The sequence below is a fragment of the Eleutherodactylus coqui genome, chromosome 2 (genome assembly GCF_035609145.1).
Source record: "Eleutherodactylus coqui strain aEleCoq1 chromosome 2, aEleCoq1.hap1, whole genome shotgun sequence".
Taxonomy (NCBI): Eukaryota; Metazoa; Chordata; class Amphibia; order Anura; family Eleutherodactylidae; genus Eleutherodactylus; species Eleutherodactylus coqui.
Genome location: NC_089838.1, coordinates 149370045 through 149392217, shown reverse-complemented (window position 1 = coordinate 149392217; position 22173 = coordinate 149370045). Strand labels below are relative to the sequence as shown.

The following is a 22173-nucleotide window of genomic DNA, read 5'->3' as shown; positions in this document are numbered from 1 at the left end:
AAACAACACTCCCATCAAATAGCAAACTCTTGCTGCCCTCTTGTAGAGTCCCCCACCTCTGCTGACCTATTTCCTTCCGTGGCTCTATTCAAGAGACCCACAATATCCTTCACTAAACTCTTAAGGGTATGTTCAAATGATATACTCCCTGTGACAGAAATCTACCCATTTAAAGGGAAATTTCTGTGACGGATTTGTATTGTTCCTGCCACAGACCTTCTGTATTAGCCTCGTTACATGAGGCTGATCTGCATTTGGACATCTCAACAAAGAATCTACATCAAGAAGGGAAATTTCACTTTTTTTACCCACAATGTAGATTTCCAATCCATGCACAAAAAAAATCTGTACCGTATAGAGTGAAATAAAAAGACATTTGATTTGGTGTGTACTCCTGCAAATACATAGCAGATTACGTCAAGTGAACTCAACCTAAACAAGTACTTTCTAAAGCAGCACATGGCACAGAATGACGCATCACATTCTTAGTACAAAGTGCTACTGGAATAGGAGCAGAGTCAGGGGACATTAAAGGAGTTGTACCAAAAGTACAATTTATCCCCTATGCAGTGGGTAGGGCATAACTTGCTGATCAGTGGGTGTTCCGCTCAGCTATCTCTGCAGTTCCATTGAAGTGAATTGGCTGCTAGTGCGCTTGTGTGACCAGCACTCCATTCAGTCTCCTCCTCACTACAGGGCATGCAATAACAACAGTTCGCACGAGACTCTCGTTCTCGGGAATAGCAAAATATCTCTATTCTATGGATAGGGGATAACTTGCAGTTGTAGTACAGCCCCTTTAACCCACCCCAGGAAATAATCACTCACTTTCATTTTTGTCTGGAATGCTTCTGAAAATAGGACCTACAAAGTGCTCTGGTGCTGGGCTTGAGGGGGCACTGCAGTAAACAGGGATTGAAAAAGGATCTGCCACATTGTAAAGTCAGTGGGTCTGGCTACATAACTTGCAGCCGCGGCCCCACTGACTGTATTGTCGCATTAAGCTGGTTGCACACGGGCATATTTGCATTGCGGAATCCAGAGTGGGCGTCTGCCCCTGGATTCCGCAGCAAATAACGCCCACAACATGCTATTGAAAAGCGCATTTTCTTGCACACGAGCGGAAATCAATTGCGATTTTCTTCTTGTGGAAGATAAATCGCAGCATGCCCTACTTTTGAGCAGATTCTGCTAGGACGGTTTCCATTGCAGTCAATGGAAGCTGTCCGACCTGTGGCCCTTCCGCAATTAACATTGCGGAAAGGTCGTGGGATCCGTGTCATCACCTTGCGATGGTGTGGGAAAATCTGTACTGCGCATGTCCGACAGCCACACTGTCCGCAGTACACAAGAAAGAAGAAAACTACAGGTACACTGGGTCACCAGCCAGGCACAGGGTCAGATTCCGGCCTGTTCGTGTGCATCTGGCCTTTGTTTAATACTCACCTCCCTTCACCCAAATGGGCTCTTCTTAGCTATAGCTCCTGATGCTATGAATCTGTCAAGTGTGGCGGTCCCCACCACTTACTGATTTTCAACATAGTCTGAAGTCACACGTTGACAGTGAGTGGTGGGAAGCTGTTCACTTAACAGATTCATTGAGCTGGAGCTGGACCTGAAAAGAGGCCATTCAGGCAAAGGGAGGTGAGTATGAAAAAATAAACAGTGATGGAGTCAACAGAGCCATGACTGTGGCGCTTTCCAGCTAAGTTTGCTCATTGTATAATGTGACTGATCCTCTCTATCAGGAAGTGTACAGTTTCTCATTGTGGAGACTGCCAAATAGGCGTGAGGAGACTTGTACATCTCCTTGCGCCTACTTGTCAATCTCCACATGGAGAAACACTACCCCCCCCAACCCACATTGTGAGCCAGAAATCTACTGTACACTGATGAGGTGTAAAAGTCCCAAAACAGCTATCTGTACATGGTTATTGTTTCCTTCTGGAGAATACTCTGGTTTTGGCTTTTATGCCCAGTCATGTTACAATGCCCATTAGGAGATCGGACACTGGCTTACAAAGAAGTTACCTTCTGATAGGTGGCACTGCAGAGGCATTATACCGTCTCTCATTTACAGGTCCTATTTAAGAAACGGCAATGAGAGAATCCCTGTGTCAAATCCACCCACTCATGCTCTACAATTTTCGTCCAGAATGTTCCTGTAAGTGTATAGAACGTCTTGGAAAACAAGTGTCCCAAAAAATAGTGTGCAGGACAAAATAAAATAATTAAGCACCATTCCTTCTGAGCTGTGCACTGTATAAATAATAGAGTTGAAAACTCCTAACTCTGCAGACAGGTAGAGCTTTATTGGGCTCGCTAATGCTGATTAGTATGGGATTTTAACTCTTTTCTTTTCAGAGAGCACAGCTTAGAGGGAACACTATTTCTAAGTGTTTTCCTCTTTGCTGTCTCTTTCACCTTTGCATTTTTAAAGTTCATTAGCCAGGCCTAGAAAAATTTACCATTCCATACAAATTTACTATATAAGTGCTGCGGAATAAGTTGGCGCTATACAAATAAAGATTATTATTATTATTACATACATTATTATAGGTCTACTACTGGAAAGCACTGAACAAAACCAACCGAAATCGAAGGCACATAGAAAAATGGATGTTGCCATTTGCTGGGAACAGAACCCATGGAATGCTTCCTGGTCTGCAGCCCAACACCAACTATTTTCTCAATGTTAGAGTGGTAAATGGCAAGGGGGAAGGTCCTTCCAGCAAAGATAAATACTTTGAAACGCCAGAAGGAGGTAAGAGCATTTTTAACACAGTTTCGCAAACCAATGGAAATGAACGTGGTCATGTTGCGGCTCACATTTTGCCACAACCACAATTCAGTGATTGCAAGAATCCGAACTTGCTGGACTTCTTTCGATCGCCGGGTTACAGTTGCATCAGCTTGTGGCTTGTGAGCCACAGCATGGTCGTATTTACTTCCATTAGGGGCTACACTGCAATCTTTGGCAGCGCAGCCTGTGTTATTGCCAAAGTTGCCATTAAGGCCTAACTTTATGCAGTGTTGGGTTCATCATTTTGTGTTTTGAACCGCTGACATAGGCAGAAATTTCAGCACAACCTCTATGAAAATGTTACATTTGGCCAAACATGGGAAAAAAAACAACGCTACTACTCCACAAATAAATACTTGTCATTTTCTTGCAACTATGTTGTAAAGTACTTTGTTGTCAAGGAGGCCATACACTTGGAATAAAAGTCACCTGAATGGGTAGATTTTAGCCAATTTGGGTAACTATCAGGCAAAAAATGAATGCAAAAAATTATCCATTATGAACGATGGCAGACTTCTTTTTGCCAAAACCATGATATGTCATGTCAATTTCAGTGGCTTAAAGGAAACTGAAAAATTAAAAAATAAGCCTATGCTCACCTACTTTAAGTGTGCACACCCCCACTTCCCTATCCAGCTTGGGTGCCCTGGTCTCCACCGTTTCAAAACCTGAAGAAGCTGGTAATGATCACATGAGTTGTGCACATGACTGCTACTACCTTCCTCCAGTATCAGAGGAGTGGTGACCGGGCTCCTGTACTGGACTGAGGGACACTTGGTTGAATATAGTCTTACCTCTTCATTTTACACCATCTCCTCTGAGTCTCCGAGCCATTACTGTAGGTGGAGTGACCATTTGTATGAATGATCAATCGTTTAAATGTATGGCCAACTTTAAACAGGATAGATAGCCAGCTATGGATTAGATATGCCGCCATGTGTAAGCTTTACGCTTGAAACTGAAGAAGCAGTGGGAACAGCATGACAGATTTTATTTTTCCTTGACTAGTACTTCTCTTGTTTTGTAATGGTTCAATAAAATCCATACAGTACTCAGATGCTAACATTGCCCTAAGGATCTGATCCTAATAAAATATTTAGGCAAAATGCTTCATGCATACTGTAGTATGCCTGTATTATAACATTATAGAGGTACACAATAAAGCCACACCATGCAAACCTTTCTAATACAATATGCAACCAAAGTGCCCTGTGCATAGACCATTCTGAGCATTAGGCCACTTTTACACAGTATTGTTCTGCATCAGTGTTTGTAAGCCAAAACCAGGAATTGGATAAATGCAGAGAAATAGAATAATTCAAGATGTGCACCTTCTTCGTATTTTGGATTCACTCCTGATTTTGGCTTGCAAATATTTATGCAAAATACTACCCAAAATACTGCCACGTGAAAGTGGCCTTAGAAGAAGTAATGGGAATGTTCTTCATGTCCCTGTGAAGAGCTACAGTAACTCTTATTTAGGATAATAGTGATAATAGCAGTCATTATACTCATTAATAAAAATGAATCTGAAAGAAAATGTGACTGCACATTAAATATTTTTTAGTTCCTTTATTACTGCATTGAGATTCATATCCTTAGTAAATATTTTAGACAGCCAGAAAAGTTAATCATGTTTCTTTCAATAGTTCCCAGTGTGGCGTTTTTACATATTGCGCATCGAACTCCAGATTCACTGACACTGTCGTGGAGCCCACCTGTACATCCCAATGGGGTGCTGACTCAATATACTTTAAAGTACCAGTCAAGTAAGTCTTGTGTAATATTTGCATCTTTGTTTGTTATGGTTATGGCCTTATTTTTACATAAAGAGAGTTACAATAAACATAACATATTTAGGTTGGGTTCACAAAAGCATTTTGTTTTCCGGTTACCTGTTCTGTCCTAAGAGCAGAAAAATGGCAAAAAACGGATCCAATAAAATTCCCATTGATTACAATGGATCTTATTTTGTTTTACTTTGCTTCATTTCTGTCTCCTTTCCATTTTTTTCTTTTTACGAAAAAAAAAAAGAGACTGATCTGCAGGACTTTTTTTTTTTTCCACCCCAAAAGATGAAAACTGGATGGAATGAACCTTTCCAATTTTTTTACATTGTACTCTATGATGGATGGACATAAACAGAAAGTATTCTGTTTGTGTTCCATTTATCAGATCCATTTAATACAACTGTTGGACAGCCGTGATTTTTGTTTTGTTTTAAAAAGAAAAAAAAACGGATCCATTAAAAATGGATGAAAGAATACTGATGTGAATTCAGCCTTACAGTGCTACAATTTTGCAGATATTACAGGGAACTTGTCACCTCATGCAAGCACCATAGACTAAGTTATGGTGTGAATAGGATAGGTCCCACTGAGTCCGATGCATACGTTTTTTTTTATACTTATGGGGCTTCCCATACCTGCGCTGTCACCCCGGTAAGTTAGCGCTTAGGGTGCTTTCAGACGAGCGTGTGCGTACAGTGGTGCGCACAAAACTATGCATCTATTAGAATCATTGGTTCCCTATGGTGTGTTCACATTTTCGTGTTTTACAGGCATGCAAACGCACGTACCTGTAAAACATAAGACATGCATGCACTATAGGTCCGTGGTGCGTGTCAATATTCCCCAGTGGGGAGTCCCCTTGTCACTGAACACTGTGACAGCACTGTCACACTGTTCAGTGATGATAGGACTCACCGTGGGGAGTAAAGAATCCCCTGCCACAGCTGTCACATCTGTGGCAGAGGATCGCGATGTTCTCCCATTGCTTTCAATGGGACCGGCGCTTCTGCAGTCCCATTAAAAGCAATGGGCTGCCAGAAAGCCCCGAAGGGATTTTCAGGGAAGGGCTTTAAATATAAGTCCTTCCCTGAAAATCATTCATAGAATGTGCTAAAAAAAAAATATATATATATACTCACTTCTCCGCAGCTGCCGGGGCTCAGGCGCATCCAGCCGCATCTTCTCCCTGCACTCTGAATCTCTTTCAGCAGGCGGGGATTTAAAATTCCCGCCTGCTGTAAGGGCTGTATCTAATTGGCTGAGCGCTCAGCCAATCACAGGCAGTACTCAGCCATTCATTGAATGACAGCTGAGTGCTGCCTGTAATTGGTCACAGCGCTCAGCTAATCACAGGCAGCACTTGGCAATTCATTGAATTCAATGAATTTTTAACACATTCTATGGATGATTTTCAGGGAAGGGCTTATATTTAAAGCCCTCATCTGAAAATCCCTGCTGGGCTTGCCGGCAGCACATTGCTTTCAATGGGATTGCAGAAGCGCCGGTCCCATTGAAAGCAATGAGAGAACATCAGGATCCTCTGCGACATCTGTGACAGCTGTGGCAGGGAATTCTTTACTTCCCGGGGGAATTCCCCTTGTCACTGAACACTGTGACAAGGGGAGTATATATATATGAAAGCAATGAACATTGAAAGCAATGTTGCACGGACCTACATTAACGTGTGTTTGTGCATGTACGTGGGTGCGCGGATTTATGTGTACCTATGTACTGCACACGCTCGTGCAAATGCACCCTTACGCCAGATAGACACAAGTGTTTGTATTTTTGCGGTGTGTGTATTTGTGCCATGCTTTTGCGCACCAAAAGTTGCGTTTTTCAATGTGTTACTGTAATTCACAAGTGCGTGTTTTGTGCGAGCAATTCCATCACGCAAAAAAGATCTGCAGTTCTATTTCCCTGTGCATTTGCGGAGAATTGTAGAACATACAGTATGAAACTAAATAGGTTAATTAGCTGTTTTAACGTGTGGGACTGTTACTGTAGGGTTTTTGTACATATAAATGAGCACGATTTGTGTGAAAATACGCATATGCTCGTTTAAATCCTCCCTTAAGCAGTCACTATGACTCTTTTCATTCACTTCATGCATGCGTGCACTTTACTGGGAGTACTCGCGCATGTACTGAATGAAAATAATCGCACTGATAGACGGGGCACTGACTTCCAGGGATGACAGTGCGGGATCATGGAGCCCAATAAATATACAAAAAATACCCCAAATTTAGCAGGATCTAATCTATAAGCACCATAACCTAGTTATGTTACTTATAGGAGGCGACAGGTTCCTTATAAACTCGTGTCTCTACATCTATTTGTTCTATAAACACACATTGTAGCCCTTCCGTGGGGTTTCAACCTGCTCCCATTTACACTTTACATATCTGATTGAAGAATAGGTTTCCATCGTGATTCTTAGTTCGCATTTCATGCCTAACGTTACTAGATAATGGGGACAGGTAGACAAAATTACTAAAGGAGACATTTTGAAGTGGTTGACACTTTTTAGATCTTAGGACAGTTCCCCTCTAGGACCAGGCAATGGTTCCTTCCATAAAAGTATCAGAATCCATTAAAGCTCTTCATTCCTGTGTATGGGCACAGAAGGGACAACTACCATAAGTTCTGCTTTATGTCTACTAATGTGCTTTCTTTTACTCCCAGTAAATGCCACCCATGAATTAAGCCCACCGGTTGAAATTACAATCCCTGCAAATGAAACAAGTTACATTCTTAAAAACTTAGTTCAAAATACAAGATACAAGTTTTACTTTAATGCGCACACTGCTGTGGGACCTGGAAGTCAAAGTACTCAGGAAGCAATAACTGCAATGGACGAAGGTAAGACGGGCATGCTCCTGCATAGACTGGCTCTCCGCTCTTCATTTTCATTTGCTTGTTATTGATATTATTCTATATCATCACTATGATACTTCAGGTTTTTTGTAGTCCTAAAATGTAACAGTATATGCTCTCCATAAATTGCAGTACATAGATTTTGATGCATTGGCTTTTTTAAGCTTGTAGTAGATTTCTGCCAACGGATCCTTCGGATCTTGTCAGGATCTTCCAGTAATATAATTTATATGGAGATTGGTAAGACCGTCTTTCGTATTAATGCATGAGTCTGGGCTAAAAGCTATCAGCTGAACAATAGCTCAGTAGTGATGTATCCTGGTGATGGATGGCTATGGGCCATTAAACGAGTTGTAGTGGAGACAAAAACTGCCCATATAGTACGCTCAATGGCCCCCCTGATGAACTGCTGGTTCTCTGCCACAACTACAATCTTTAGGTGGCTCTGATGCTTTGAGATGGTAATGGAGTTGCTAGAGGGAAAATATATAGAACCCCATGATTACCATTGATGTTTTTTATGTTTTGCTCTTTCTTACAAGAGCTAGTATAGTAGAACTTTGCTTGTTAGCTCTTGGGGTTTTATTCTAATGTTGCATGATTGGCTTTTCACTTTAAATAGATGTTTTCTGCCAGTAGAGTCTGTTGTGCACATTATGTCCGAAACATCATTTATTTAGTGTCCTTCTGTTTCCATATAAAGCTGTTTTTCCCCACCTGCTGTGGGTGCAGGCAAAGGTAAAATGTAATATTGCATGCTTTTCTAAGTTTGTTAAAGCCTTCCATCAAAATGCTAAGAGGATCAGGCTAGCATTAAAAGAAGCCACTGTAACAGATGGGGATGTAATCTATTGAGTCGTTGTTAAGAGTCCTTGACTTACAAATGTGATGTTTGAATTCTAGCATCGGAAGGCGCTGCCACGTTAGTTGTAAACAGGACCTGCCACCATTTTTGTCACCTGTTGGGAATCTTACTACCACTGTGCATGTTGCAAGCACGGCTTTGTAGTTCCACCTGAATTCTTTTGCTGTCCAAGCGGAGGGCATAATGTTGGTTGAATCTTGACTAGGGATTAAAGGATGTACCTCCTTCTCCTTCCCTCGGTGGCTGACGTCTCACACATGAGTCATGCACTGCACCTTATTTCTATATACGCTAACGAGCTTCAGTCCCTTGATTCTTATGGTACCTCTACACAGGGCGACTATCGCCTGAATAGTTGCTCATACAAGTCGTTGAAGCGTACGAATGACAATCGCTCGTTATATTTTACACAGAGCAATGGCTGTACAATAGTTGTTTGCTGAGTTATTCATAGAGGGGAATCTCCATGCAAATTCGTTCGCAAGTCGTTCATATGCAAACGATTGTGACTTTACACCAAACGACTTTTGATCAAATAATGATTTTTTTTTTTTTTTTTTTTTAGCTAAGATGAGCTAGTGAGCAAATGATTGCTTACTGCCCTACCAGTGGCTGCATGTACACGGGACGACTATCGCCTGAATTTACTGTTTCTGGCGATTATTTGGACAATAATTGTCCCGTGGAAAGATACCTTTATACTAGAGAGTAAAACTTCCACAGGGGCTACTTGGTGTCTGTACTGTTTTGTACTCATGAAAAGTAACTCAGGGACTGCGAGGCTTTGGTGGCTATTAATCTCTTATCAGCAGGTTCACAAGATAGATAAAAGATAATAGGAGCAAATTTAGGAAAGTTTCCACACCAAAAGTTGCAAATGTTGTTAAGAGCCCGACGTGCGACAAAATTTGCAACTTTTCTTGTTTTTAAGCCCCACCCCTGCCCTTCCCACATCGCCACTTTCCTGAAAGTGGTCATGGTCACCCTGGCTTGATAGATTTATGTCTAATTTGCGCCAAATACTGGTGTAAACTAGTCTAGAAATGTACACAAGCTTCTAGCTGGCATAGATTTCTGTGTCGGCGCACAGAAGAGCAATGTTGCACGTAATTTCTGAAGTGTGCACACCAATGGAAATTCTAATAGCAATATAATAAGTTTATATTATGTCTCATTTAATATGCATAAGAAGGTAACAGGCTCTCTTTAAAAGTAGTTAAAGCAAAAATTTCAGTTGTTTTGTTTGACTATCCCTTCAGTATTATATTATACTATTAGTACTGTTATTATTAGGCTTTGCTCTCATGTCAGTCATGGTTTCCGCTTCTATCCAATGTCTTATCTGTCATATGATGGATATCAACAGGGTCGGCTGACCCATTGACTTATATTGAGATCTTCTGGGTTTTGCCAATGTGCTTTGATGGAAAAATAGCGCTGCATGAAATGCTGTTTTTCCATCAAATAAGAAAGAATCTGCAACTGAGAACTCTGATGCAGGTATCATATACAGTACAACTACTCACATCAATGTGAAAGTATTCTGACTATTGGTAGAAGTCCAAAGTTATATTGTTATAAGTTATATTATCCCATTATGATCAAGTATTTAAATCAATCTGTCATAAGTCACATAATAGATGGGTTTCTGACCTCTAGGACGCCTGTCGTTATTGAGAACGAGAGGCCTATTTGGCTGCTTCCAGTAGTTACATTTGATGTGAACATTTGATTACTCAGGAGGTAATTGGAGATAAGACCCCCTACTTATAATAATTTAGTGACCTGTCTAGTTGACAGGGTTTTAAACCTTGAAAGGGCTTCATTTTCACAAATTTAGAATATGTAATGATAGAGAAGAAACTTCTAGAATCAATTGTCAGCATAAGATTGTAGTCGTGGCCCAGCACATTTGTGTGCCAATGCATTTGTGTTTACAGTAGTATCCAGACATATATCATACTGTACATTACATGCAAATCATTTGGTTAATGAAGTTATCTAAATTGTGAAAAAAGGGGCTGCAATATCCATTTGTAGAACTATTCAAACATGCACCACTAGATGGCAGCACATGCACAAGAAAAACTGCTAACTCAGATTTAAATGTCAAAAATTGGAATTTTTTTTAGCTTTGTATGCAGATTACTGTAATATAATCCTGGCAGAATAGTCTGCAGCTCAGGTGCCAAGTCACCTGTGATTAATTAGGTACATGATCAAAACAGTCTGGTGGTCTGCGGTTTGGAAACACCTACATAAGGGAATAAAAGTAATTAAGGGGATTGTGTCATCAGGTTCTTGCTGCCCAAACCAGTGGCAGCATAAGCCCAGGACAAGGACGCTTGTTGCATCTATGAGTGTTTTATTCTGGAACACTGCTACATTTCAGAATCAATACACTTGGAATTGGTTCGGGCTGCATGAACCTAATGCGGAATCCCTTTAATGGTTAATGTTTACCAAGATATTAGGATTTGTAAAATAATTCACCTATTATAGTTGAGTAGTTGAAATTTAAAGTGTGCAATCTCTCTTTACAGACGTTCAAGGATTTTCTATGTATGTATAGCTCAACTGGCAATGAGTAGAATGAAAAGACAGAAATTACAGATCTATTGTGTAAGCCCTTTGAGAATAAGTGTATTCCATATATCATGCTTGTTTTACCTCCTAGAATAAGGAAATTGAGACTACAGAATTACCTGTTGTCAAGCACTTCCTTGAGTGTAGGCACTCTGTGAGCCAACTCAGATACAAAATCATAGACCTCCACTGGAGAGGAGGGGCGACAGGGAGCTACTACTCAAAAGGAAGGAGCTTAAGTGGATATATATACTAGATACATTGCAACCTAAGGGGCTCAATATAGAGTATCATGTGGCACCCCATATATGAGATGATCTGTATTGGTAGTAATTCTACAGAAAGGTGGAAAGGTTCTCCCCTGTAAGTGATCGTGATTAATATGAAGAGCTTAAAAATATTGATACAGTATAGGTTCTTAATTGATACACTGAATGTAGAATGAACGAGTATACATTTTTTAATATAGTTTTTAATGGTTATATGTATATGTTATTTTATTCTGTTTTGTACCCACAGGTGGTTGGACTGGTCTTGATTCCATGTGGTGACATCTACAGGGATTCTGCCGTCTTTTTAAAAAAAAAAAATTCAAAAAAATTTTTTTGTCTTTATTATATGGATGATTGAGATAATGTAATAATGGAATAATTAATAAAAATAAGACACTTGGCAGCTTTTTGTTGATGACTCTATTTTTCTTAGTGGGAATAGATGTTGATATTGTATCCAACAATCACTTTGATAAATGTATATCAAGGTGGTTCTTACTCCCTATTGGGATTGATTGCACTCATGCGATTTCCCTTTCCCCTTTCCCCTCTAAGATTAGATTCTGACATTCGGCTTATTACACTAAAATAAATTTGTTCTAAAACAAATTTGAACTATCTAATACCCTAATTTTATTATCTGAGCGACATTAGTGTTCTAATCAATTATCTAGATCTGGTTGGTGATCGGCATTATTATGAGTAAAATAAAGTAAATAAAGTAAAATAAAGTAATAAGTAAATAATAAGTAAAATAAAGTAATAAGTAAATCTTGGTGCTGACTTGTTCCGCAGCGCTTTCAGGTAGTGATTTTGCTTGTTGCCCCCTGCCGGGTTGGGTTCTCATTTTGCCGACCTTGGGGGGGTGGAGGGCTGAGTCAATCTTGAGCCGGCTGCCTGACGCATGTGGGGATCAAACTTGCAGCCTTCGGGTCGTAGGCGAGAGCTTTTACTCTGCGCCACACGAGGCTCTTATAACACTAGTGTTTGTGCGATCTAAATATACATACCTACGTCACTATGTGAGCGCTATGATGCGCATGATTATGGCTTGGCGGGGATTTAATAAGAATACTCCCACTGACTTAATGGAGTCTTTAAACATGTTGTTATATGTATAAAGGTAAGGATGATTTTTTTGATAGCAGCCAGATTGCTCAATAGCAAAGTAAGTAATAGGTGCTTTTTCATTATAGAGGAGGTTAATTTACATACCATCTGATGCCGTGTGTGAGGTATCTTGTATGAGGTTCAACCCCTTTTAACCTGTGCATGACTCTGGGATGTCTCCACATGGACTTGAAGCTGTCCGCACCAATGTGAGGTATGTATATGCACACATGGGGTTAATGGTGGGTTAGTTGGTCCACACCTGAATTGTGTCTGTCATTGTATAGTTGGTGTATTTATATGTGTCAGGTTGTACTGGTTAACCATGCTTGAGAAAGGTCACGATAGTGACCGAAACGTCGCAGGTTTTACTTTGATGGAGGAATAAAGAGTTTGAAGCTATCTTGAAAAATTCATCTGATGCTGCCTGGTCTTTGTTTTACACGTCTACAGAATCTGGTCTGGCTGGGTTCACACCAGTATTCGGCATTTTACTCATGGGAGCAGAAAAGCTTAATGCTCCAGTCGTCCTGTTAGGGTGCTTTGTGCTGGAGATTCTGATTTCCTGCTCCATTCAACAAGCAGGAAAAGGTTAATCCCTGTTGTCTAATGGTTCAGTCTCTGGATAGAACCGAACAGCGCCGGGCGGACCCCATTCACTATACTGGGGTTCCTCCACTTTCCGCCCAGCTGCCTGGTTTTGGGACAGAGGAAAAAGTGCTGCATTCAATGCTCATTCTTCCAGAATTTGCAGTCGGATCTGCGACAGAACCAGGAGGTTCAATGTAGACGTGAAACCAGCCTTACAGAAACAAACATCACTGGGCAGACTTTATTAACTTTAATGGAGTCCGTCCACCTTCCGACCTGCGCTCTGACATTTTTCCGCCCCTGATGCAATCATCGTTTATTTTGTTTTGTTTTTTAATAGTGTGCATGATACAATTACAGTATGTCACCTATTTTCCCATTAAGCTCAACCATTGGCAAACTGAGGGACATGTATCCGGTGATACAAAGCTGTAGTGTGTAGATACTGTAAAGGATGTATTATTCTTACAGGGGGATCTGGATAAACTGCCTGTATGGGCAGCAAAATGAGGCTTCTTGTGAGGTGCGGTTAGCACGACATTTATGAAGATATTACTGGTTTACAGAGGAGTCCATCTTTAACGTTTCTTGAATTGAGTTAAGTTTACAATTTGTCGTGATACCTATTCAATACAATCTCGCATCATCCAGTAAAAAAGTGTATAAGCTAAACATGTTTTTTTTCAATATGGGGGCCTATGGGTGATGGATAGCCAGCGAATATTTAACATCTTACGGCATACAACTGTGGATGTGTCTCATTTACGTGTTAAGTTGTGCTGTTGCTCTAATGAAACAGAACATTTTTTTCTAAACTTAAATCTCTTTAAGGGTAGTTTCACACGCAATGTTTTTTTGGGGGAAAAAATTTAGTTTTTAATACATGTTTTCGAGCAAGAGTTAGAAATTGCTTAGCAGAACAAAGAAACGTAAGTCATTCCTTTATATTTCCCATTCATTGCTAACCCACTTCTAGATTTCGCTTAAAAAACAGTCCCTTTTTCTCCAAAAAAACATCTTAAAGGCAATCCGCCACCAGGACAGACCCATTTAAACTAAAAGTTTCTACTAGATATTTGAGTAGAAAGCATCAGTATTTATACTGTTCAAGCAGTGATCTGAATGACAGCCGTGAACAAGGATTAAGACACTAGAGGAAGTTTACTAAAGACTCAGTTTGCAAGGTTTTTTTTTAGCTCAAGCCAGAAGTGGATTCATAAGGAATGGGAAATATAAAGGAAGAACTTCTATTTCCCCTTCCTGTTGGATCTACTTCTGGCTTTGGCTAAAAAAAACTGCCACAAAAGCCCGTGTGTGAAAGCAGCCTCATACAGACTTGTACAGTAATGAATCTGTCCTTCAATATATTTTGTGCTATATATCTGACTGGACCTGTTTGGGGTGGTTAGGGTGATATTTGCTAAAGGTGTTAGGGGTAGGCAATGAAGTTAAAATGCATATGAGAGTTGTGTGGTTTGCCAATGTGTGGCCTGGGAAGGTTCAGGAGTCAGGTCAGGACCCAGTAGCTGAGCAGAGCCCTTCACGAAGTCACGTACGTAAAAGCATACAGCTCATATTCAAGTCTAGCTCCTATCTTGTCCATGGCCACCCAGTATGGGCAACAAACTTTGGTATTTCTTTGTAATATCATGTGACAAAGATTTTACATGTTTGCAGTTATTGACATTTTCACATGCAAAAAGTGTGCTTATTTCATCAAACTGGCAGCTCTGAAAAAGCATATATGTTGGTGCTTCTCCATATGAGCCTGGTAAATGGAACTAGGGAATGGCATTCAAAAAGCTTCTCAGGCTACTTTCACACAGGCAGAATTATCCCACTAGGATGCAGCGGAATTTGCGGTCCTGCAAAAAAATTCTGTACCAAAATCCATATGGCTAGCGGTCGGACTTTGATGCAGAACTCAAAAGGGCTTAAATCTGCCTGCAATTCTGCATCGAAATCCGCATGTAGCCATGATTACTGCACTGGCAAATTCTGCTACAGCCACTGTTGTGGATACATTGTAGCGGTTTTAAAGGGTCATGTATTGCTTGCTCCCTGTGCCCAGGTCATTTTCTGGCTGTAGCCATCTGATTTAGCAATATATTAGATTCTTTTCAATATTACTCGTTTTAATATTAAACCTGGTTCAGGAGGTAAATAAAAGCTACATTGAGTAACATTTTGAATGGATTTGAGCAGACATCGCCATATTCTTGCTTGTGAGACTCCAGAAGAAAAATCTGGAGAGGCGCTGGTCTTGCGTGAATCTCCACTGGTCCAGCGTGCCATGATATACACAGTATTACACCACTAGAATTTGACATGGTGCCTGTGTACCCTTTGTTGTTTTGCAGTTTGTTCGTTCTCATCCTTTATCGCTGCTCAGTTAATTTGCTTGCTGAAATCCATAACTAATTAAAAATATAATCCTTTCATTAAAACACATGCAAATGAGCGAGTAATTATAGTGATATCATTATGTATGCTTATGGGACTTGTGTGTTTAGGAAACACGCTCAGTGGTATTCATTACATACTCCAATAGCAAGCAGGGTAACTTTCATGGCGTGAATAGTATTTACCTGCCATACTGTGAATGGGAATATACATTGAAGCACAAGTCTATACAGTATTCTGCTATCCACGTGTAATCACAATAGTTTGGTGTATGTGCTCTGCATTTTTTATTTAATTTGCCATGTTGTATTTTAATGTAATAACTATGAATACAAATGCAGTTCACAGCAATAAAAGGTGGCAACCATGCTTCCAATTGCCTACTAGCCATTCCTACTAGAGACAGTAGGTGAATTAGAGCGATGCAATGCATGACTAGGTGCTGTAATAGCAGCTGTTATAATTCACTTCACAGCTTTCTAACACTTTTACCTCACTGAAATAAGCATGAACTGCATGGATATGTATGTATATTAACAGGTAAGCGTGTGAACTCATTGACATCAACAAGTCTGATAAAGTGCATTTCTCTTTCTGCTTCTCTCTTCTTTCCATGCTGGTACTGGATAAACAGCAGATTCCTTTTTTGCCACCTCCACTGTAATGTACACTGTCCACCCGACGCACTTCAGGGGTATTGTCTTTCTTCTTCTCGTGTGCTAGATTCTTTGATAGATATGCACTAGTTCTGCAAATAGCATGCATGCAAAGTATTGCCAAAAAGTGAAATCCACTAAATGGAGTAGAATCCAGCCATGACAGCTGCTGTTAAAATGTTGACCTATTACCACAATTATACATTGGTAGTGGAGGGTGTTGGTTGTTTTAACTGCCCGTAGAAAGTCTATAAAGTATACAGCAGGCTAACCCTTGTCACTCTGGGTTTTGTCAAATGTATACAGTGCCATAATTCTGTACATCCAGTATCGAAGTGTACAGGTTTTCTCTCTTTGGTGGATTAAGCTTTATATATTGAGACTGTGAAGTATACATCAAAGCCATAGACAGTGGTTACTAATGTAAATAGCAGTCTGCCTGTGCATGTCATATCTGTGTTGTATACTATGGAAATGCAATATGAAAACCACATTTAATGATATCTGTAGAAGTTTATATTTTTCTCAATTACCTCCAACTATACAAACCTGTAGTTTAGATATTAGGGAAAATTGGTGCTACCAATTACTACTGTAAATGGGACTCTAGTGCCAGGAAGGAAATATACTGAAGCTGCACATCTAGAATTAATCTGTAATAGCACCTGCTCCCCGTCTCTTCAAAATGCACAGCAGAATGTGGACTTCATATCAATGATAGAAGAGCTGCCAAGCCTGATGATAGCTTTCAGCAGTATATCATGCAATGAAGATATAAGTTAACATATTGGAGCACATATATTGGAGCATTGGACACACCAGTCTTAAAAAACAAATGGAAATCATTAAAAGTCAACTCACCACTGTGTAGTCCCACTGATTCACCAGAATTTATATGCTCATGGACAATTTTAAAGTTCCACCCAAGATTCTCGGGCACAACTCTGATTGGACAGTGCACGGACATCCCGTCTATGTGTTGTCGGATGTACGGGACTCCGCACATGTACATATGCTGTTTTCGTCCAATATTTGGACTGGAGTAGGACATGCTGTGATTTTCCTTACTCAGATATTCCATCCAAATAAAAAGAAAAAAAGCTAATGTGATACATCCATTCAAATGAATGGGTGCTATTTCTGAAATATCATCCATGTGCATCACCCTAATTTCCCTCTTAATAATTTATGTGCATCCCTTACGTCTCAATTGAAATCTATGCCAACATATATCTTCTAGTTTATGGTCCAAAATTATAGTAAATCTTGACAGGCCATGGGAGGCTACACCCTACCACTAAGCAGCTTTCACTTACTTGCTCCTTTTGAAGTGGTGAGAAAAGCTCAAAGTCACAAACATTGACACAAATATGGCATGTACCAAAAGTTGTGAAATTGTATACACCAGTTAACTGGTGTAAATAGATTGGTGGATCCACCCCAGTGTGGTACAGCAGTAAGCTTAGCAACTGCCAATATACAGAGGACTTAAAGAGTAACTGCACTATAGTAAAACTTTAGACATGTCATAGAGATATGTCAAAAGTTTTGATCAGTGGGTCTGGGTGCTGAAATTAAGGGGAAGAAGCACTCACCCAAGCACGGTACCCCTTTAGCTGTGTTTGTTACTCTTTGGCTGTTCATTGACAGCTCTCAACCAGCCGTAGAAGTCTGTAGATGTCTTCTATAGACGTCTATGAGTGCATCTTCACTTGCCAAGACCAGCCCCTTTATTTCACTAATCAGTGGGGGGTTTCAGCACCTGGATCCCAACTGATCAAAACTTTTCATATGTCTCTATGTCATGTCAAGAGTTTTAGAAAAGTGCAGTTAATCTTTTAGGGGGTTCGGATCAAAAGGGTATACCTGGCCTCCTTTTAGAATATGCTGACAGAAGAATAGCTACAATAGTAGCAGAATAACTGATCCCCTAAATTAGTAGAGTATGTCACCAGTATGTACTGTACAACTCATTACTACGTTCTTACAAAACTAGAGGCCCTTAACTTGATCTTGAGACTTTTAGGCACACCATTGTCAGGGTTACTAGCATCTCATTGTCTACTAAACTAATCAACTGAATGACCATGGCAAAGCCATATGCACAAATCCTGTGCGGTGCTCACACAGAGTTCCTACGGTTCCATGTTAGGACATCATATTCTTCCCTAGAAACTTTGTCCAGAATTAATAGCTTCAGAACATGGCCAGTGATGGAACATGTCACAATTCTGTTTCCGGCAGGTTTTGTATCTGGCTGTTTCCAAAACTTTTGTTATATGCTGTTGTGTGCATGAGGCTTAACCATAATTATGGCAGTGTTTTGGCAATTGGATCTAAATAGATGCAAGTGTATTTAGTAATATGGAAACATATATACATGTGTGACGTAAAAGTGCCTCTGTTAGAAGTCCTAAAGTAAAAAACACAATATTTTATTGATCCAGGACATATGACTAACCTATCTTAGACTAAGGGCGCTTTTTCACATGACAGTTTCTGCATTCAGTCTTTTGTGAGCCAAAAGTAGGAGTGGGTCCAAAATGTGAAAGAACTGCAAATCCTTCCATTTATACTTTCTCTCCACTCCTGGTTTGGGCTCACAAAAAACTGTACATAAAAACTGTCATGTGAAAGCGCCCTCGAACAGAATGAAAAATGTGTGCAGTATGACGTAAACACAAGTCTTAATTTTTGGAGATATAAAATAAATTTTCATTTATTGTGTTAAATAGAAAAATTAAAAAAAAACTTCAACCTAGGGAAACACAGTAGAATTTCATGTCATTTTTGGGCAAGTGAGTTTCTGTAACAACATACGTAGAATTATTACAGGAAAAAAAATATGGCCAAACATTTCATGACAACTTTGAGCCAACTTATGTATTATGAGCTTGAAAAAAATAATGTGATTTTCTAATATAGTTTATATTTTAATTCTTTGCGGTTTTTAAAGATAAGTAGATGCAGAAAAATGCTGTCTTCACAGAGATAGTGTCCACAAGCCTTTATTGAATGAAGTGCTACATAAAAACAGTCAGATGTCTACACAGGACGCGTTTCCACTCCGTAAGGCGTCTTGATCACCTTATGGCCAAACATTTCATGACAACTTTGAGCCATATTATGTATTAGGAGGTTGAAAAAAATGATGTGATTTTCTAATATAGTTTGTATTTTAATTCTTTGAGGTTTTTAAAGATATCTGCACTGTAGTTTATTTAGTTCTCAGATCATACACTACTGACACAGGTGATAAGTCGTGCCCTTGTCAGTTCAAGATGATTAGAACAAGTCTGTCCTCTGGATGAGGTCTTTGAAACACAAAGTATGTTAGAAAATACAGAACTTTTCATTAGGCAATGATTAACCTTTATTTACATAAAAGCAGAAAACCCCTTTAATGCTGCCATTGTAAAGTCTACTGCGTAGCCCTAGTGTTCTGTTCACCAAATACTAATAATCTTATGGATGCTAATTAAGCACAATGCCTTAGAGTTTCGATGTTTTGAGATTTAATATTGAAGCAGACTACATAGCCTTATACAAATGATTAGATCTTTTATTCTCCAGAAATTGGATATTGTGTAGAGATGCATGGCTATAATGTAGAAATGTTGTGTAAAGATTAATTTTTTTCTTCTTACTTAATGTTTAGCTCAGCCAGTTATTCCACTGATCAAGAATATCACTGCTGCGGAAACATCAGCTGTTGTCGTGTGGAATTTTGAGAACGTAGATACCAAGCTCTTTGTTAAATATGTAGAATTGAGTAAGAACCTATTTTGATAAATACCCTTAGATTTATGTAAGACCCCTTAAAATCTAGTCGGAGTGCATTTTAGGATAATGCCACATATGCTGAAGTATGCATCATGGAATGTCATAATTAATGTTTAAAGGTTAATAACCTTGGACGAGTATCTTAGAGGTCCCCTTACTGAATGGGAATTGGTCTTTTGTGAGTGTTCTTCATTTTTTGAACACAAGACAAAGGAAAGTCCCTTCATGTCTATTATTCTTAATATAAAGCATTTAACCCAAAAGCGTAAACTGTAGCATTGGGTAAAACTGATTTTGATTAACTAAAATTAATTTACTCTAAATCTGTATGATTGAATCCTGTTCAGGTGGACCAATAACTTCAAATTCAGTATTAGGCCTTAGTCAGGCGGGCGTTTTTTCGCGCGATTTGCGGATCACATGATGGATGCGCATCCGCAAATCGCGTGACCGGTGCCCGAAAATCGCCCGAAAATCTGCTCCTAGCCGCGTTTCATTAGAAACGGGCCGGAGCTGTCCAGCGCATTGCATTCAATGGAGCCGGCAATACAGCGGCTCCATTGAAAGCAATGCACTGCGGGCGAGTGTGGGATGAATTGTCGGGAAGGGCTTAAATATATAAGCCCTTCCCTGCAATTCATCCAGAAAAGTGTTAAAATAAAAAATATATACATACTCCCCTGCTCCCGGCAGTCGGAGTTCCCAGCGGCTGGCCTGCAGTGGGTGTAAAGGGGGTGTGAGTCAGACCTGCCCCCTGATTGGCTCAGCACTGAGCCAATCAGGGGGCAGGTCTGACTCACACCCCCTTCACACCCACTGCAGGCCGGCCGCGCGGAACTCCGGCTGCCGGGAGCAGGTGAGTATGTATATTTTTTTTATTTTAACACTTTTCTGGATGAATTGCAGGGAAGGGCTTATATATTTAAAGGGGTTCTGTCATTAAAAACAAAAAATTTTATACTTACCTATTGCTCCCCAGGCAGCCTGCTTACCTCTTCTTCTTATCCCAAATCTTCTCCTGGAGCCGCTTGTCAATTCGGTCACGTGACCTCCAGCACCCGATTTTCTTCCATCCGGTCAAAAAGCGTACACTGCCTACCTTCCGCTTCCTTCAGGTCAATGTACGCATACGTCACTAGTGACGTGTGCGTACATTGTCTTGTGAGGAAGCGCGGAATGAAGGTAGCCGCGCGAGACAACGGCACGACTGCGCACGCGCGAGACAGCGGCACACGACTGCGCATGCGCGAGTCTGCGGCGCGCTCGCCTGGGAGCACGTTACACGTACACACTCTCTGCCAATAGAAATGTATCCCTGACACTGTTGTCAGGCAGAATACATTTCTATTAGCCAATGGAAATGCAAGCTTCTGCTGCCTCTCGGCCAATAGAAATGTATCCCTGACACTGTTGTCAGGCAGAATATATTTCTATTAGCCAATGGAAATGCAAGCTTCTGCATATAAGCATATATATATATATATATATATATAAGCATATATGCATATATGCATATATATATATATAAGCATATATATATATATATGCATATATACATATATATATATGCATATATATATATGCATATATGTGTATATATATATGTATATATGCATATATGTGTATATATATGTGTATATATATATATATATATATATATATATATTTATGCATATATATATATATATGCATATGCATATATATATGCATATATACATATATGCACACACATATATGCTTTTTATATATATATATATATATATAAAAATAAAAGTATATATATAAAAAGCATATATGCATATATATATATATTTATATGCATATATATTCTATCTGTATCTGTCTACCCGTCTGTGTCTATCCGTCTGTATTTATCCGTCTATCCGTCTGTATTTATCCGTCTACATTTATCTCTCTATGCATCTGTATTTATCCATCTATCCGTCTGTAATTATCCGTCTGCCCGTCTATCCATCCGCGTCTATTCATCTATATGTTTATGTGTATATACACACATATATCTATCTAGCTTTATTTGTCTGTGTGTGTGTATATGGCGGTTTCAGGCGAATGTAATTTTCTTCCCTTATGCGGCCATGATTGTCATGGCCGTATATTGGGACAAAACTAAGCCTATGATTACTGTGGTTTCTCTCTCGTTAATACTTGACCGAGAAAATATAGGACCTCCCCTATGAATACTATGTGCGTGAAAGATCAGGCGGCCGCCGTATTCCCACCATTTATTTTGTTTCTTACAGTTGCTCCTACAGCGGTGTGTGTGTGTTTGTATATGTATGTGTGTATGTATGTGTATATATTTTACACACATACGCACATCACAATGCAATGTTCTTACAAGGCGCACTGCACTGGCAGACACACTCGCATATTTGCCATGCAAGATATTGGTTTGAGTTTCTCGGGCTGATATAGT

General features: G+C 39.8%; 1 protein-coding gene across 10 annotated transcripts in view; it reads left to right on the top strand.

The window, feature by feature from the left end:
- Positions 1–22173, top strand: part of NRCAM (neuronal cell adhesion molecule) — a 208803-nt gene that overhangs the window by 172817 nt on the left and 13813 nt on the right. For 5 of the 10 annotated variants that reach the window (XM_066591753.1, XM_066591755.1, XM_066591754.1 and 2 more), the window contains 5 exons: positions 2560–2764; positions 4453–4572; positions 7279–7455; positions 15932–15991; positions 19612–19725. In XM_066591753.1, the coding sequence (XP_066447850.1) occupies positions 2560–2764; positions 4453–4572; positions 7279–7455; positions 15932–15991; positions 19612–19725 (676 nt within the window). Of the gene's footprint in view, positions 1–2559; positions 2765–4452; positions 4573–7278; positions 7456–10878; positions 10958–11440; positions 11590–15931; positions 15992–19611; positions 19726–22173 lie in introns of those variants that run through there. The other 5 variants (XM_066591757.1, XM_066591756.1, XM_066591761.1 and 2 more) reach the window with 3 other exon arrangements.